Source organism: Paroedura picta, chromosome 3 (assembly GCF_049243985.1).
Source record: "Paroedura picta isolate Pp20150507F chromosome 3, Ppicta_v3.0, whole genome shotgun sequence".
Lineage (NCBI taxonomy): Eukaryota > Metazoa > Chordata > Lepidosauria > Squamata > Gekkonidae > Paroedura > Paroedura picta.
Genome location: NC_135371.1, coordinates 129042275 through 129061600, shown reverse-complemented (window position 1 = coordinate 129061600; position 19326 = coordinate 129042275). Strand labels below are relative to the sequence as shown.

Sequence of the window (19326 nt, the reverse complement as noted above, 5' to 3'; positions counted from 1 at the left end):
CTTTTGAGTCTCAAGCTGCGTCCACATGTATGTGTTTTGTTTTTTTGTGGAGGAGAAAAAAAGACTAGTTGCAAGACCACGAACGACACCTTCCTCTCCTGATCATAGCAGGGCTTTAAAATTATGCAGTAAGAGGATATTGTGATGTCCAGGTAGTTTCAGACAGTTTCCACCAAGCTGTAAAAATAACAGAGAACTAAAATAAGCAACACAAAGTATAACTGGACACCACCTACTGAAACACTTACCAAAAGGGAGTAGCTATGTCATTCTAGGAACAAACAACTAATTTCAGTCATGTTAGGAAAAGGCAGGGGGAAAACTTTCCATCTGACAAAGCATCCAGTTCATCATTGACTTCACATGAGCAGCCTATCATTGGAGATGTTTTACAGCTAAAAGCCTCCAAGAGGTGCCTTGCACTGGAGCCAGAACTTGTTCCAGTCTAGGCTCCCATGCATCAACATGCCTACCCTCAGTTCTTCTTTTGCCCTTGAAGGAGAAGGTTGTTCTTTTAGAGCCTCCAACTACTTTTGTGTTGGTGAGGAATTATTACCAGATTGCTGGGATTGTTGGTGACAAACTTCGAGATGGCTCAAAAAGCCTTGTTCAAGAAATGCTCCCATTGCAGGTTCAAAATTACCCAGTTTGATGAACGTGATGTGTCTGTTCTGCTTGGGTGAGGAGCAGCTTAAAAAGCCTTGGAACCCTTATCAAAATTGCTTCAGAAAAATTGCATGCGAAAATGTCTATGGATTTGATGTCATTACCTCGACCTCCTGGATCCATTTTGCAAGTGATCCTGTTGGGATCACAATCTCATCTGATCCAATGGGCTTCCTCTGAGCCACAACTAAGAGCAAAGAAGAGCAAAGAAAAAGAGAAGTACAAATCAGCTTCTCAACAATGGGACCCAACAATGGGAGCCAGTTTGGTGTAGTGGTTAGGAGTGCGGACTTCTAATCTGGCATGCCAGGTTCGATTCTGCACTCCCCCACATGCAGCCAGCTGGGTGACCTTGGGCTTGCCACGGCACTGATAAAACTGTTCTGACCGGGCAGTGATATCAGGGCTCTCTCAGCCTCACCCACCCCACAGGGTGTCTGTTGTGGGGAGAGGAATGGGAAGGTGACTGTAAGCCGCTCTGAGCCTCCTTCGGGTAGGGAAAAGCGGCATATAAGAACCAACTCTTCTTCTTCTTCTTCTTCTTCTTCTTCTCATCCATCTCTGAAGGGAAGGTGGGACCAAATCTGCCTACAAGTCAAGTTCCTCATGACTGTGACTTGGAAAAGAGTGAAATGGTTGTGTGGTCACAACCTCAGCTACCTATGTGTTGGCCCTTGCATCCATACTTGATATCTCCGGACAATTTGGAAAAAGGAAAAGATAATTTTGTCCAAATTAGGGATGCCAATATTTCCCCTTATTCTCATCATGCTGCTTCTTATCCACTCTTTGCAAAATTTTCCTGCAGATCTTGTTCCCCAGTAATGAGATAAGAGGCAGTCCTCAAGTTGGATGTATCTGAAACAACTTCAGATCCAAGTGGATGAGAGAGAATAGGAGACCTTTCCCCAGTATTTCCCATGGAGGATCTCTGCAAGTATGGAGAACAAATTATATGTATGGTACAATCCTTGGAAACTGAAGTCATTACTTTGGATACAAGCCAAACGACAAAATTTTAAGTCAGCTCTGTTCAGATACCCCTGGCATTAATGCTAGTACTAGATGCCTGGATGATATTATGCAGGAGTTGTGGCAAAAACCTGCATTGTTGTGACTCACATTCAGAAGGGTGGAACTTTTATAAAATTAAGAAAGAATCATTTGATTACCTAACAACTCATCCTCCACCATCTTCATTAGTTATGGAAGAAATGCAGATTAGAGGCTGTCAATCATATAATTCTACCCCAGCAGAAAAATTAAAAAACTAGATATTTTGCTGCACTGGGCTTTAAAATATTCATTCATTCATTCATTCATTCATTCATTCATTCATTCATTCATTCATTCAATATACTGTCATTCTCAGAAATTCTGGCTCATGGCAGTTTACAACATATAAAATAAAACAATAAAACATGTTAAAACATACTGAGACGATAATGGCTGGTTACCAACTTTTTCTGTGGGAGAGAATCTTGCTCTTCCTGGAATGCCTTCTTATTTGAATTTATAGACCACCCTCACCACCAGTGTGGACTCAAGACAGTGAGAAACATGTGCTCATCAATACAATTTAAAATCACAGCTAAAACCATTCCAAAAACCATTCTAAAAAGTTCCACCCATGGGTATAGAACTTGAACCTGGGCATGAGTATGATACAGGAGGAAGGCCAGTCTGATGTTGACTGTTTTATTGACCTTGACTATAATTCTGGTGGAAGAGGACAAGCGACCTCTGGCTAAAGTGCTACATGCAGAGGTCATCAAATCAATCTGGCCAATATTCCATGGATTCTGCAGCATTGGCCATGGCAAGCTCAATTGTTCTCAGGCACCATGCTTGGCTGAGGTCAACTGTACTCCTTATCAAAACCAAGCAGAATTTGGGATGGATGAGACATGGTCTTTCATTAAGAAACACAAGAGAACTGCAGAATCATTTAGGGTGTCCCAGATTAGTAACTCCCAATTCACAAAGGCCCTTTCTGCATCAATCATGGCATCCTTACCAGAGAGAGTACCATGATCCAAATGACAGTTTTGCAGGGATAGGGCATTGTTTGTGTGTTATGCCTGACCTAATAAAAGGAAGAATGATTCTTTGCAAACATTATCCAGGTGGATTGTAGCTACCATTAAAGAATGATGTATTGGCTAGGCTTTCCTGTCCTCTAAACATCCATGTCCATCTATGACAGCCATAGCTTCTTTGACAGTGTGCTTCTAAGAGAGATTTGGTCATCAGCAAACACATTTGCACCTACCTGTAACCTTTGTTCATCCATGCAGACACACATACCCTCCCTCCTGCCCTGCTGTATCCTCTGCTTTTGCTGTGCTAGAGGTAATGAGGGTGGGAGTGCTACTGTGTGGGATCATGTGGCCCCTGGGCAGGAACATGTTCTGGCTCTAGTGCACAGTGCCCACTAGAGAATTTTAGCTGTAAAATGTTTCCAGTGGCAGACATGCTTATGTGTAGTCCCTTTGTGGGATTGCATGGAAGATACTTGATAAACAAGTTGTTGTTACAGTTGGGTGCAATCCTGTTTTCTTACTTCCTTTGTTCCTTTGCTCTGCAGCTGCATTCTGAAGATTGAATGTTTTCATAAATTAGGATGTAATACTTTATTTGAGAAATCAGCCTTATCCCTTTATTGGAGATGCCAGCATGTCACACAAGCCACTCAAAGCTGCATATTTAATCAGTCAAAGAAAAAGAAAATGGTATGTTCTACCTTTTGACTTTTTTCCTTAGATGGCGGATTTTATTTCTCTTTACTGTTAATTGATACCCTACAATGCTAGATCAACCATTATACTATTGAAACTTTAGAACCACCCTTCTCAAGCTTTTTACTGTTGAGAAACCCCTGGAACTTTCTTCAGGCTTCAAGAAACCCCAGAAGTGGCGCATTCAGGCAGGATATGGTTGGGAAGCATAGCTGAGTAAATGCTCACCCAGCACTCCTCCCCTTCCCATCCCCTCCATCATTGACCATTGGAGGAGTTGACATCCATGGTCATAAGGTAAAGGTAAAAGTATCCCCTGTGCAAGCACCGGGTCATGTCTGACCCTTGGACTGACGCCCTCTAGCGTTTTCATGGCAGACTCAATATGGGGTGGTTTGCCAGTGCCTTCCCCAGTCATTACCGTTTACCATGGTCATATCATTCAATAAATGTTTTAACAAATTTTAAAATAATTAATTCACACCCATTCGGGAAACCCTTCCAGGGCCTTCATGAAAACCTAGGATTTCACGAAATCCTGGTTGAGAAAGCCTGCTATAGAACAACGTCAATGTTATATAACTTATCTGAGAGCATTTCTGTGTCATGCACATTCCCAAGTACCAGGATCCAATAAGCTTCCCCACTGTTTAGGATAAGGTGTGAAATAACCATGTTTCTAGTGTGAAGGTATGGGGAAAATGTAACCAGCTGTTAGCTTGCCCAACAACAAAGGCAGATCAGTCTTATTCCTGATCATTGTCACACATTTCAGGCGTAAGATAAGCAGCACAGATAAAGGATTAATGTCTTTGGGTCTGTGAACAGTCATTTGGCACAGGATAAGCTAGTATAGTATATAGGTGAAGGCTTCATAACATGGTTCAGCATAGGGCCTTATTTCATGATGGAAGATGATGAGATCTGTTGCAAACATTGCCATCTGAAATAGAGCTACACTCTTCTAAATCCATTGTAGAAGCATTTATCTGCTTAGGATGTTACTTTAAATGGCCTGGCTTTGAGTGCATGTGTTAAGAAATAAACAACTCAGAGTCATTTCACATCAGTCTACACATCCTGAAACCAATAAACAAAGTAAAATAAATGACATGGTCAAGATGGAGGTAACAGTTAAAATGCAAACAGCTGTTAATACAGGCAATTAAATGCATCTAATTAAATATTAATATTAAACACCCATATAAGCTCATTTCCAGAGTCAAGGGATGCAAATGGGTTGTTTACAGCGTCATTTACTTCCATCTTCGGAGCACTAATGTTCTTTCTGCTGACAATTAAATTTCTACCTGTTGGGCTGCTCTTAATCAGCTGTTACAGTTTTTGACTTGTTATAGAGATGAGTGGTGGGAAGAGCTTCCCCTGTTTTCTTTGCTAGATCTGTGAATTTGCTGACCTTCCTATGAGTTCCTGTAACTTTAACAACATGGGGAACAACACTTCATGATATTTTAAAAGCTGCATCTATGGATTGTTGCATGTCAGGTCTGTGTGGTTTAATGATTAGACTAGGGTCTGGGAAACCTAGGTTGGTGGAAAGGTGGGATACAAATATGCTAAATATACGTTTACTGGAAAGGGAGGAAGTCTGACTTGATCAGCTCGAAATCCTTTGCGTAGAATAGAAGCAAAACTAAAATAAAAATAACAACCTTATCTGCTGTTTAGTAAAAATTGTACATTATCTACAGCAGCAATTACTATATCAGAAATATCTAAACCTTTTTAATATGAGGAAGGGAGGAGTTCTGACAGACAATGACACTCTGTGAAAGATTAGTATTACAATACTTTAATTTATAGCCACCCTCCCCACAAGAAGGCTCAGGGCAGCTTACAATATCTATTCCACTTAATATTTCCTAGGAGGAGCTAGTCTCATGGCTTAAGTGCCACTCAGTGCTTAACACCCACTCAGGGCAGCTGTCATGCCCCTGAGTGCCTCCTCCTCCAACTGGCCTTGCCTGTCTGTCCAGTGGCTATTCAATAGCCTTCTGCCCCCAACCCCTGACCACCCCCTCCTCCTTCCACTTCTCTCCGAGACTCAGTGGCTACAGATCCCTGCTGCATGAGAGCTGCCCCTTCCGGTGAGTTCCCTGTCTGGGGGCCTTCAGTCTGCAGCCTTTTCAGGTCCTGGGGGGAGAGAGAGGCCATCTGCAGAGTTCCCCCCCCCCCTCCAATCTAGCATTCGTTGTAATCCTGAATGCCATGGGCTTCGTCCCTAGTATCAATGATAAAACATCAACAATAAAATATCTTTAAAAGTTTAACAGTTTAAAATTAATATATCAACATTTCCTTCCATCATAGCTCCACTGGCCTTTCTGTTTATGGTTGTTCCAAGACTATTCAAGGCTTTCTAGTGCAGGTATAAGCAGAGAAGGACATTGAGATGGGAGAGACGGAGAAAGGCCCATAGTTATTCTTTATTTATCCTGGCCTCAACCTTGGCCTGGTGGAAGAGTACCATTTTACAGGCTCTGCTGAATTTTACTAGTTCCATCAAGGCCCGGATCTCTGTTTGTAACTCATTCCACTGGGTAGAATTGAGAGCCGAAAAGGCCCTAGCTCTGGTCAGATTTCTCTGGGGCCAGGGATCTTCAGCAAGTTTGCATTCACAGATCATAATGTTTTCGAGGGGGCATAACAGGATGTGCAGTCGACAGGTACACAAGGCCAGACCATTTAAGGCCTTAAAGGTGGATACCAACACCTTAAACTCCATTGGCAACTCATGCAGCTGACAGAGGTCACATCAAACATAGGCCCTCTCTGGGGCCTGTGTCAGGATCCACACCACCGCATTTTGTACCAGCTGCAATCTCCGGATCATAGCCAAGGGTAGGTCCCCATAGAGCAAGTTACAGTAATCTAACCTAGAGGTAGCCAGCATATGGCTCACTGTGGCTAGATCTTCCAGGGCCAGATAGGGCATTAGTAGCTTCACCAGGCATGGATGATAAAAGGCCTGGCAAATTATATTTTGTGATTTGGGCCTCCATAGTAAGGGAGGCATTGAGAGCATCCCCAAGTTCCTTACAGAGTGTGAAGATGTTAGTTGCGCTCTGTCCAGGCAGGGGAGGCATGCTTCTTTTCTTGTCCTTTCTTCCCCAACCACAGAACCTCCAACACTAAGATGCGTTACTCTGAAGAAAGTCTCATACAATTAAATAGGACTTACTCCCTGGGAAGGATTGCAGCCAAAGTGTATTCAGGCTGCCAGTCCTTGATTAATGTCGCTGAGCCATTTACCTGAGGTTACTCTGAGGACAAACACAGATAAAGATATGTCTGCTTTGACTCCAAGGATAGACTGAGAAAGAAACCTGGATTAATATTCAGTGAACTTTTTATCCAGGATTTCAGCACATCACAGAGCTGTTGACTTGGCACAAGAAGCTTGCCAAGGTTAAAAGATATCTTGATCTTAGGCATGAATACCAGACCAGTACCTCCATGGCTACAATTTTGCTAAGAAGTCTCTTTAGGACTAATGCATGAGTGGAAGGGCAGTTTGGCCCTTTGCAACAGAATCAAACTGGAATCTAGTGGTGTCTTGAACATTTTCCTTCCAGACTAAGTTTCGGTGGCCTCACATCAGAGGAAGAAGAAGAAGAAGAGTTGGTTCTTATATGCCGCTTTTCCCTACCCGAAAGAGGCTCAAAGCAGCTTACAGTCGCCTTCCCATTCCTCTCCCCACAACAGACACTCTGTGGAGTGGGTGAGGCTGAGAGAGCCCTGATATCACTGCACAGTTTTATCAGTGCCGTGGCGAGCCACCCAGCTGGTTGCATGTGGGGGAGCGCAGAATCGAACCCGGCATGCCAGATCAGAAGTCCGCACTCCTAACCACTACACCAAACTGGCTCACCTACACCAAACTGGCTCAGGAAGCAGGCTCTCAGCCATGACAGGTTTGTGTTGGATTAAAAAAACAGTTTAAATGTGGCACAGGACTACCCCGTCCCCCCAATATTCATATTGCATGAGAACTATAATAAACACAGGCACTTACACTCATGTGAAACAGTTCACTTGACTACCAAGGACAGAGCAAGTCATCGGCCAGTCCAGGAACTGTCCCTGGGGCAACATTTAGCAAGTTTGTTTGGAAGCGGTAGCTGGATGGATCAGGAAGAGTCGTATGCAACTCAACCCCTCTAAAATGGAGGTCCTGTGGCTGGGTTGAAGGGGACAGGAGCAGGAAGTGCATCTTCCTGCCTGGATGGGGTGCAACTGACATCTGTACTGCAAGACAGGAATTTGGGAGTGACTTTTGATGCCTCCCTTTCTATGGAGGCTCAGGTCATTAAGGTAGCTTGGACAGCGTTTTTCCATCTACGCCGGGCCCGGCTACTAGTGCCTTACCTATTCCCAGAACACTTGGCCACTGTGATCCATGCAACGGTCACTGCCAGATTAGACTTCTGTAACTTGCTCTATGTGGGCCTTCCCTTGTCTCTGACCTGGAAATTCGAACTAGTGCAGAATGCAGCTGAGTGGGTCCTGACCAGGTCACCCTGGAGGTCCATGTTCAGCCTTTGCTGAAGCATCACCATCGGCTGCCAGTTCGCTTCAGGATCAGGTTAAAGGTATTAGTTTTGACCTTTAAGGCTTGATGCGGCTTGGGCCCTGCTTATCTACGGGACCACCTACCTCCTTATATCCCCCTGCAGGGCACTTTGCTCTGCAGGTATGAATTTGCTGGAAGTCCCGGGCTCCCGGGATGCACGCCTGGCCTCGACCAGGGCTAGGGCCTTTTTTGTCCTGGCCCCTACCTGGTGGAATGAGCTCCTGAATGAGCTGTGGGCACTCTCAGGACTCCTTGAGTTCCGCAGGGCCTGAAAAACAGAGCTCTTAGGGCTGGGTGGTAATCCCGGGGTATACAATCTGGTCCCCCTCCCCCCTTTCGGTCCCTATGAGTAATATTAGGCAGCATTAGGGATCCTGTGTCATTTATTTGTACTGCCTGTCAATATTACCATTAGCACCGGCCCGATGGTCCAATATATGAGCAGAGGTTTATTAGTATACAGAGTATACTGCCTTTTATGATAGTGAGGATTGTTTTGAAGATTATTGGGGATTGTTTTAGGTTATTTTTTAGATGTGACTTGCTGTACATTGTCTTTTCTTTTATGAGCCACCGTGAGCCAGCTTGCTGGGAGTGGCAGTATACAAGTCCAATTAATAATTAATAAATAATAAGTGAGCATACCAGGAAACCGGATTCAGGTGGGTAGCTCTGCTGGTCTGAAGCAGCAGAGGGAAGTTTGAGTCCTTTGGCCCCTTTAAACCCAGTGAAATTGTATTCAAGGTGTAAGCTTTCCTGCCCATGCATGCTTCTTCATATGAAAGCTTATCCCTTGAACAAAACTTTGTTGGCCTTAAAGGCGCCAGTCGACTCACACGTCTTTCTACCGGGAAACTGTCAATAGACTGTGCCGACTGGTTGGGATTTCTGTTCCCAGCAAGAAGAACGGTTTCGACAGGTCCTGATCATAACTCTTGCGGCTGAGCCTGTCGCCTCCGAGAAAGGCTGAGCATCGGGCGACCCAAAGGAAAAAGGGCTCCCGCACGTCTAATGCAAGCGGGGATTTAAGACGGCTCCGCCCACGGCACACGGGTGCCGACGTATTATCTTTGCGGGAATCTCCGGTGTAATCCCCGAGATCGCTGACTAGTGTTACTTCTGAGCAATCGTGCGCTGGGCGGCTCAGGCGCTTCCTCGGTCCCGAGAGCGAGCGAACTGCGCGCACGCCCCCCCCCCGCCCCCGCCCGCGTGCTTTCTGAATCCAACCGTCGCTGCTGTTGTTCCGCAGGGCTGCCGCGTGGTGGCGACAGAGAGCAGAGCGCCGGCCGACAGTCCCGGTCCGCGGCGGCGGCGAGTTAAAAGCGAGCCCGCCGCACGAGCCGCGCTTGGCTCCCTTCTCGGGCTGGCAGCGCTGGGCGGGAGGCGGCCGCTCGTCCGCTCGATGAGGCTGCGGCGATGGAGGACGGCTCGGGCCCCGGGGAAGGCTCTCAGCGCGCCGCCGCCGCCGCCGCCTCCTCCTCCTCCTCGGCCGAAGTTGTGCTCTCGGGGGTCTTCACGCTGGCGCCGGCTCTGAAGGTCGACTACGCGCTGAGCCTGTCCAGCGACGCCGAGCTGCTGCTGCGCCGGCGGGACTCGGCCCCCGGCAGCGCGGCCACCCGGCTGATGCTCTCGGACTGCATCGGCTGCTACGCGTTCCAGCGCAAGGTGGCCGCCTACTTCACCCTCTTCTGCTACCCCCTCAAGAAGGGCTGGTGGGACTCCGTCGCGTCCCGCCACAGGGTGGCCTGGACCTTCCGCGTCTTGCCGTCCCAGGAAGCTGAGGAGAACCGCGCCGTCGCCGACACTTGGGCGAGCAAGATCACCGAGCTCTCCGCCCCGCGCTTCCCGAAACTGGAAGGTAAGCGAGCGAGCGACAGACGCCTCCGGCCGGGGGGGGGAGGGCTTCCGTGAAGGGCCGGGGGGGGGGGGTCACTGCCGCCGCCGCCGCCGCCGCCGCCGCCGCGAGAGTCTGGAGCTGACCTCGGAGTCGACGAGCTGCTGCCCCCCCTTCCCTCGCCCCCCTGGCGGTGCAGTGAACAGCGCGGTCCCGTAGGGTGCGCGGCCAAACCGCCCTGCCCGGTGTAACTCCGTGGAAATGGCCACGACCTTTCCCGGTCATTTCGCTCCCCGTTTGCCTCGCGGGGGAGAGGAGAGAGAGGGACCGTGGCGCCGCCCGAGTCGCAGGCTCCTTGCCGTGTCTCTCCCGAAGGCGCGCGCTAGGACACTCCTGCTGCTGCTTTCTCCAGAGCTATAGCCTCTGTATGCTTAGCTGCCTCTTTACGGAGCGAGGGAATGGACTCCCCAGCTGCCTGCAGCCCCAGTCTGGCTTTCGTGGGCATTCAGTGGAGGATCTTGAGGCCCGCGGCCTGTATGGATTAAAAGTTTCCCATGAAAGGGCTTTAAAAAAGATGCACCAGTTATTTAAACTTCTACAGGGATGGGTAAGGAGTTGCAGGAGGGACACATGTGTTCTTATGTTTTCGTTGAAGATGGCCTGGGTCAGGGATGGCCAAACTGTGGCTCTCAGGATGTCCATGGACTCCAGTTACCATGAGCTCCTGCCCCACATGGAAAACACTGCAGTGTAGGAATGAAGGAGAAGACAATAATATAAACTGGTTTGGGTCCCCATTAAGGAGGAAGGCAGGATGTAAAAGATATACAACTTTTAAAGTTTGGTTTGTCATATGTGACAACCTTGAGTCTCTCAAAGAGGTCTATAGGATTTTTCCAGAATGGTACTCTATACATGCTGAAATGGAATAACGAGCTATCATGATTTAAAGAAGTGACAAAGGTAGCTGTGACACCTTCTGGCTTAATAAACCATGCTGAACTGTTGGACTGCAGCCCACAAGGCACTTCTTGAAGAGAAGTCAGGGCAATTAATCCAGTTTTGGTGGTGGAAAGTGTCATCAAGTTGCCCAGTTTAGGATGACCCTGTAGGGTTTTCAAGGCAAGAGATGTTCAGGTGTATTTGCCGTCACCTGCATCTACGTTGTGGTCCTGAGCTTCCTTGGTGGTTTCCCATTCAGGTATTAGCCACTGCCAGCCCTGCTTGGCTTCTGAGATCTGACAAGATTGGGCTACAGATCACATTTCCCGTAGATGATGCAAAGACAAAGGTTGTTTAAAGAGCAGCCAGGCTAGTAATGCTTGGGGATGTGGAACAGTATAGGATGGCCAATTTTTGGAAGCTAAGCTGAGTCTGTACTTGGATGAGAGGCCATCAAGGAAGACATAGCAGACAAACCACCCCTGCATAGTTATTTGCCTTGAAAACCCTTTGGGGTCACTATAAGTCGACTGCAACTTGACAGCACTTTACACACACAAACATGCACAAATAATGCTTGTTGGAACAGCTCAAGGTCCATCTAATTCAGCATTTTTGTTCCAACAACAGCCAGCCATGTCTTTAAAGAAAATGTCAAACTGTTCATGGTATTTCATATTTCTTCCTACATGAGGCTTCCTGCAATTCAAAACCAGGCTGAATCTGCAAATCATTGTATGGAATAAACCAGTTATACCATTTTGAATAGTTGTCAGTCAGGATAATGCAATCATCTGATAAGTGACAAAAAGAAATCTTCAACTGCTTTGATTTTAAAGTTGTTTTTCTAGGCCTTGCGAAGAAAAGGCAGTCGAATCTGGAGTCCAAGTTAAAACCCAAAATTAAAAAAGAAGGAACATAAGGATTTTAATCTTCCTAATAGAAAATATGAACCAACTAGATAGATGTGTGTGTGTAAAGCTCTATCAAGTCACAGCTGACTGATGGTGACCCCTTAGGGCAGGGGTGAGCAACTGTGGCCCTCCAGATGTCCATGGACTACAATTCCCATGAGCCCCTGCCAGCATTCGCTGTGGAGGGCCACAGTTTGCCCACCCCTGCCTTAGGGCTTTCCAAGCAACACACTATCAGGGGTGTTATGCCATTGCTCGCTCCTGCATAGCAACTCTCGCATTCTTTGGTGGTTGCCCAATCTTGACCAGGGCTGACCGTGTTTAGATTCTGAGATCTGATGAGATCAGGCTTGCCTGGGCTATCCAGGCCAGGGCAACCTCATAGATGCTGGTGGTCTCTCTTGTGTTTATGGCCTAACATATGTTTATCCCGCCCTTTCTCCAAGGAGCTCACAGCAGTGCACATGGTTTCCCCCAACTCTATTTTCTCCTCGCAACAACTTTGAAGTGGATGAGGTAGAAAGTGACTGGCTCAAGGCTGTGGAGTGGGCTTAATGCCTGGGAAGAATTTGAACTCTGTTCCCACCAGTCCTATTCAACACATTAACCACTTCAGCACAGTGGGTCAGGGCAATGGGAGTCTAAACTCTTTGAATCTCTTGATGTAGTGTAAGACTTGCAAAGCATTTCTCCAGGGAGCTGCATGGAAATGGCTTTGCCAATAGGAATAATGGTCAGAGCTAGGAACACTTGTGTCACTGGATATTTATTTTATTTATTTATTTATTTGATTTATATACCGCCCTCCCCGGGGGCTCAGGGTTTATTATTGCACAATAAACCTTGGGAGAGTCACCTGTAATCTGCTTAAAGACAACTTGGTACACAGGTACACAGGCTTGCCTTGTCAAACAGGTTTGGAGCTGGGAGGTGACACACCTGATTCTTCCCCCCACATGCAAAAGCCAGTACAACTTCTGCAAACTTCATATTGCCTATTGAGACATCACCCCATTCTGCAGACTGTCGGTCCAGCTATTCACCCCATGCTGTCAATGAACAGGGCTGCTTCTGTTAAGAACACCCCAGCCATGTGTGGCAAATTCTGCTCTTATTTCCAGTGTGCCATTCACTTGGGTTGCAGTAACCAATCCTCACTCCCACTACACACGCCAAGCACACCAAGCACAGAGGAGATTTTCTTATATCTGACCATTCATTGTCATGGCTTCTATGCAGTTCCACATGAGGACTGTGTGATTGCAGGCCAGCTGTGGAGAAGAGCCTCCAAGCTTTTCTAAGGAAGTTTCAGGCTCTAGAGCAGTGGCCACAGTTTTGGGGAAAAGCTCTGGGTGCCCAGGATCCCATGGGGAAAAACAGGCCCCAAAAGAAAAGGGTTCAAGGGCTCATTTGGTGACTTTGGCATTAACATCCTCATTATCAGAACTGCAAACTCAAATTTCTATCCTGAGATTGGTGTCAGAACCACCTGCAGAAAAGGCTAAAAGGAGAACCAAACACATTGCAGTCTGGCTCGATTGCTGTTGAGTTGATACCATTCAAGATTGCCTCGATACTGATAATCTCTTTCACCATGGAATTGTAGCTCAACTGCTTGAGGTCATTAACCCTCCAATGATGACCAGTCTCCCCTCAGAGCAAAGCATTGGCACAGACGATCTTTAAGTCAAAGTCCCCCTGGTGCCACATTAGGGCTTGATGTCAACTCATTTTCGCATCTGAAAAACTCCTTGCCATTGAGAAGGGCATCAAGGTCCCCAGATTCCTCAGAAGATGAGGTTTTTGAGGTACCTCCCATGGACCCACCTGCATCACAAGACAAAGAGCAACCAGGCCCACAATTGCCAAACAAATGGCCATCTCAACAAAATCTACGGGGCCTGTTTCTATTCATGATCCCACTGCAGTGGCACAATGGCTGTATACCAATAGCTGTATACCAATTCCATAGGCTGTATACCAATAGCAGCCAGTTAAGTCTTCCACAAGACCGAGATGAGAACACCATCAGCAGTGCTACTCTGATCATAGTTCCAGTTCCAAGGACACACTGGTACCAAATCTTGGAAACGGGCTTGGAGAACACTTCAGTGCCATCCCCAGAAGAGATATCTTCCACTTGAACAAAGGATCTGAAGATGTATTCTGAGCAGTTGATCCCAATGGTGAAAGCCCTGAGTTTAATGCCTCAGAGCTGCAACCATCTGATCCTGTAATGAAGGCCCTGTACAGCCCTGACTTGGGCCCTGTGGCACTCCCAGTGTTGCAAGGGATTCAGAACATAGTTTTGGCCATCTGAGCTAAGCCTGCCTTGGCACGAGCATTGTCAAAGAAGCTGGAAAATCTATACTATCAGGAAGGAGGCTGCAACTATTTGTTTTGTCACCCTGAAGCAAACTCCATAGTCCAAGAGGTCTTGCCAGCCAGAGGGCAGAGCTGGAAGCCCCTTGATAATGAATGCAGAAGATGATCTGCTGGGAAGAAAGATCTACTCCTCCAGGGCTATGGGACTAAGGGTGGCTAATTTCACAGTGATCACTGGCTGCTACTATAAGAAAAGTTGACACAGTTCCTCGAGTTACTGCCTGTAGATAAACAGAATGTGGCTAAAGTCCTTATTGCAGAGGGATAAAAATTAGGAAAACAGCAGCAAGGCATGAAGAAGATTGTAATAGCAGATCAATGGCCTCTGGCATTGTCATATGGAGATATTCATGGTTATGTTCCTCAGCCCTTCTGCTCAATAAGAGGCAAAACATAGGATCTTCCATTTGAAAGTTGAAACCTATTCAGTGACTAAACTGATGTTGGGTTGGATTGACAGCCAAGTCCTTGGGCATTACTTATACTTCATTAACACTTTTTGAACAAAGGTACTTCCTTAGCATATCCAAAGGTACCCCCAGTCAAGGTCCTACCATGCACAGGACTACAGATACCAGGCCCATCTTCTCCTCTATCAGTGCTTCAGGCCTCCTTATACTCCACAGTCCCAGCCCAAAAGACAGGGGAGGCTACAGGAAAGAAACTCCTCCCACTTCCCTAGGGATCAGCATTCTAGAAGTGCCCCATCTGTCTGAATTTATCAGATAGGTTACCCAAGTGTTCTTTTTTTTATAACTGGTGCAAAGTTACAGTTGATGAATGGGTGGTATTCATAATAAACAAAGGTAGTTTTTTGGGATTTCAAATCACAGCCTTCACTTGAATACCTCTGCCCCAACCCTATAACCCTTCCCCTTTCCTAGTGTAGGAGATTGCCTTTCTAGTAACTAAGGGAGCAATTACAAAGCTTACCCCTAGCCTTCTTTTCTAGATATTTCACCATTGACAAGAAAGGTAGATGCAAAGAGGTCCATTTGAGACCTAATATCCCTAAAGCATTTGAATGATCCAAAGTTCAGGAGGTTATCCAAACAGGAGGTGATGTCCCTTATGGCCCACAATATTTAGTTTTAATTTAATATTAACTTTAATTTAATATTTAAATTTAGAGGATGCATTCTTCCTTCTGTCCTTGTATAATGAAATATGGAAGTAAATTGAGGTTGAACTATTCAGGGGCCACTATGAGCACTCGGTGCTTCCATTTGGGCTTGCAATGACACCTAAGGTATTTACCAGGTGTGTTGCAAAGATTTTAGCTCATCTGAGGTTCAGAGGTTGTACAATGCGCCCTTAGCTAGATGATTGGCTCTTTATAAATAACTCCCCAGAAAGGCTGATCAAAAGCCTGAGCTTGGCCCTGCACACTATTCATTCATTTTTTGTAGGGTGGGGAATTGGGAGGAATTAAAATATCATCATTTCCCCCTCTTTCTCCCCAGTTCTCTCATCTTCCATTCACTATCTTGCATGCTTTTATATGGTCTATATGGGACCCAGCTTAAAACAAAGGGGGATGTAGCTCTAAGTAAGGCTTTCTGTTGATTCTTTTTGTTGATGAGTACTTGAATGATGATCAGTCACTCCACATATTTGCATACCAACTGTACGTAAACATATGTCAACATGACTGCAGTTATACATATTTCAAAATGGACCTTGTGTTAGATGGAGTAAATATTTCTCATATATTAAAAATACATGGGATGTGGAATGGTATAGTCCAGTCTTGTCAGATCTCGGAAGCTAAGCAGGCTAGACTGTGAAAAAATGCATTTTTCTGTAGACATTTGAATTGAGTAAGAGACCAGGGAGGGGCGATTTCTCTCCAGAGGTACCTCAGCTCACCTTCATACAAATGCACATGGGTTTAGCTAAAGACAATGGGATGGTCCAGCTCCCCCGTGTCCAAGCAGGAAATAGAAATGTTGTGGTTTTAAATTCTAGAGAAACTCCAGGTAGGAGATTCCTGGAGACTGCCAGGAAACACTTCTTGGACCTGGGCTGACCTAGTGGTTGGCAAAACAAATATAAAAACTCCTGGAAGTACGGAAGGCCTCTTTAGTGCTGTGTCCATCATAACAGACAGGCCTGTTATCTCAGGTCTGTAGGGGCAATCATCAGGTAAGGGAAACTCTGTATAAATATGTAACTTGTCCTGCATTTTAACATGAGGGAGAGGGAGAGGGAGAGACTGTCTAGGAGTTGGGAACACCTTGGAGTGGCAGCTGGAACACGATCTGCAAGCCAGAGCACACCTGCTCTGCCACAGAAACCACCAAGGAAGACTCTGCAGAGGAAGACAGTGACTGACCACTTCTCACTTGCCTCGGAAGCCCCATGCTAAGGCTCACTATCACTCCAGAGCTCAGGGGCACAAGAGCAATGTGGGTGACTGCCGTGGGCTTTAAATGATATTTGTGAAAGGGAATCTGAGTTCACTCTCTCACTGGTCTCACTGCGGCACTGCATAATTCTATGGTCAGGGTCTGCTCACCTGAAAGGGACTCCAGGGCCAAAATGGATAAGGAATGAGGAAACCCACAAATGGATCTGTTCCCCACTAAAACAGAAGAGTTAAATGTAGTTGTTGGGATTGGGGGAGGTAGTTGATATTGCCCAGTTAGCAGTATCCTCGGGTGGAAGATATATACACATACAAAATCATAATTATAGAAATGTATAAGGTGAAAATGAAAAATAATTCTACTGTGAGTTTTCATTTGCTTGCTTTAAGTTCTGGAAACACTACAGCAGGAGCAGGGGGTAGGGGGAGCAGGAGGCAGTACATCCACTTCTGCTTTACTGCAGGGGTAGCTGTCCTTTCAATACATTGAAGATAAGGTGCAGCTTTTCAGACTCCTGCAATGCTGTGATATCACAAGATGTGCCTCTCCTGGAATTGCTCCTCTGCACAGTAGTTTGATAGGAGTTCTAATATGGTCACCTTAGGATCCCAGCTTTCTTATGGTACAAATATGTGCCTATGAAAAACTGGTGTCATCGCTGAACATGTTTGGCTGCAATGCTCCATGGTGATTCCCACCTAATGTTCCATGGTGAAAAGGGTGGTGTGGGTGGTTTTTGCTCATTTCCCCTCCCCCTGCAGACCTCTGGCTCATGCTGTTCCCAGAGCTCCCATGTCTTTCAGGAGTGGCGCTGGGGGTGTTTTTTAGACTGGCGCAAGAGGGGGAGGCAAGAAAGTTGTACATCATGGGTAGAAAATCTTCATGCTACTTTTCAGCAGGATCTAAGTGAACTCTATATTTTGTTTTCAGCACTGAACAGGAAAATGTAGACATAACTGTGGGATCACAGCTCAGCTGTTTTGCCAACAGAAGTTCAACAGTTTGAACTTCTCCCTCCTCACTGCTTTTAACAGGAGAAAACTTCACCTAAGTGATGCCTGCTTGCCCTGAAACTTTTGAAAGTACCTATATCTTGCTATGCAAACATCCTTATCCATTGTGGTTCCTCTATATATTTATGAAACAGCCTAGGGGTTCGGACGTGTCCGGCTGTCCAAGTTGGAATAGGGCCAATCAGGGTGCAGCCAGCTTTGCCCTGATTAGCCCTGCGACAGCAGCTCCCACCCTCCGTCCCTGGACTCTAGCCCCTTTGCTCTCAGACACCTCAGTGCCTGGAGCCAGGAGCAGGTAAGGGGAGAGGCCTTGGGCAAAGGCTCCTGGTGGAGGGCCTCCTAATGAGGGCCTCTTGGCCTGCTAGGCTGGGCCTGCTGATGAGAGCCTCCTGGCCTGCTGACTGCTCCTTAAGGACTGCTAAGGAGATGACTCCCCGCCCGCCCCACTTGATCTGGCTGCGAGCTGCCGCCCAAGGCCACTTTCAGTTGCCTGGCCAGGGGAGGGGACCCTTTCAAGGCCCATTCTTAGGAACGGGCTTTGAAGCTAGTTCTGATATAATAACGTACTAGTTTTTATACAGAACAGCTTTTTTCAACTTTTTTATCATTGAGGAAGCCCTGAAACATTCTTCAGCCTTCAAAAAACCCAAGAATATGGTTGGGAAATAGCTGTGTAAATGCCCAACTGGGGCCCCACCCCTTCCCATCCCTTCCAGGCCCATCACTGGCTGTTTTGGGAAGGGAGGCGGGTCGACACAACCATATATGGTTATGTTACCTGATAAGAACACATTAAAATGTATATAAAGTTATTTAACTCCCACCCATATGGGAAACCCTTCCAGGGCCATTAGGAAACCCCAGGGTTTCATGACACCATGGTTCAGAAAGCCTGGTATAGAACGTTCCATGTTTTGGAGTGCTCCACATATGTACAGAGAGTTTATTGCAGAGGTGAGATTCAAACTGGGGCAATGCATCTAGTCAGCTGAGGCCACTCGCCCTGCTGCTGTCTCTTTTACTTCCTTTCATACCACATCCACTTCTTTTTTAAACAGTGATTGTCTCTGGAAATGGAACTTTGTTAACAATAACTGATATATAGCATACTTTTCATTAAATGCATCGTATTACAAGCAGCTTCTTTGCTGTCCTTTTTAATTTGCACTAAAAGGCATGAAATTCTCTTAAAGCCATTCAATGATACAAAATGGTAAGTGTCCCTGCATTTATACAGTTACACCTTACACCTTACACACACCCTACTTACTAACAGTGGCGAGAAGTTCTAGCACTTTCCCTGATTGATTCCCTTTACAGAACAGAGCGTTGGAGACTCTTTTCGATTGTCTTCAGTATTTACAGATCTGCAGGAAGAACACAGGCAAAGAGCAGGTTCTATCAGGCAGTTGATCTACTACCCCATATGTGGGGGGGCACCTCCCCGGGTGCTCCAACCCTACTCAAAGCAGTAGCTCTCTGCTTTTCTCTGTCCCTTCCAGCATCCTTTTATATGGGGGAAGGCTTCTTTCGCCAGAGCCACTAAGGTGCATTGAGGGAGGTAGCCTCAACTACTAAAAAACATTACCATTCCTTTTTCATGTGGGATAGACAGAACCACAGTTATCAGAACTTATTGCCAACAATGTACATCACCAGCAGGCTCTTCCACAGCCAAACATGCTTCAGAGCTGGACAGGGTTAGAGTTGCTAACTCTTCTGAGGAGGTTAAAGGTAAAGGTATCCCCTGTGCAAGCACCGGGTCATGTCTGACCCTTGGGGTGACGCCCTCTAGCGTTTTCATGGCAGACTCAATACAGGGTGGTTTGCCAGTGCCTTCCCCAGTCATTACCGTCCTTCTGAGGAGGTTA

General features: G+C 46.4%; 1 protein-coding gene across 1 annotated transcript in view; it reads left to right on the top strand.

Moving 5' to 3' along the window:
• SPHK1 (sphingosine kinase 1) overlaps window positions 1–19326 on the top strand; it is a 69088-nt gene that overhangs the window by 10021 nt on the left and 39741 nt on the right. Inside the window, exon 2 of the mRNA XM_077327694.1 lies at window positions 9248–9856. Within this exon, the coding sequence (XP_077183809.1) occupies window positions 9415–9856 (442 nt within the window). The 5' untranslated portion in view covers window positions 9248–9414. The remainder of the gene's footprint in view (window positions 1–9247; window positions 9857–19326) is intronic.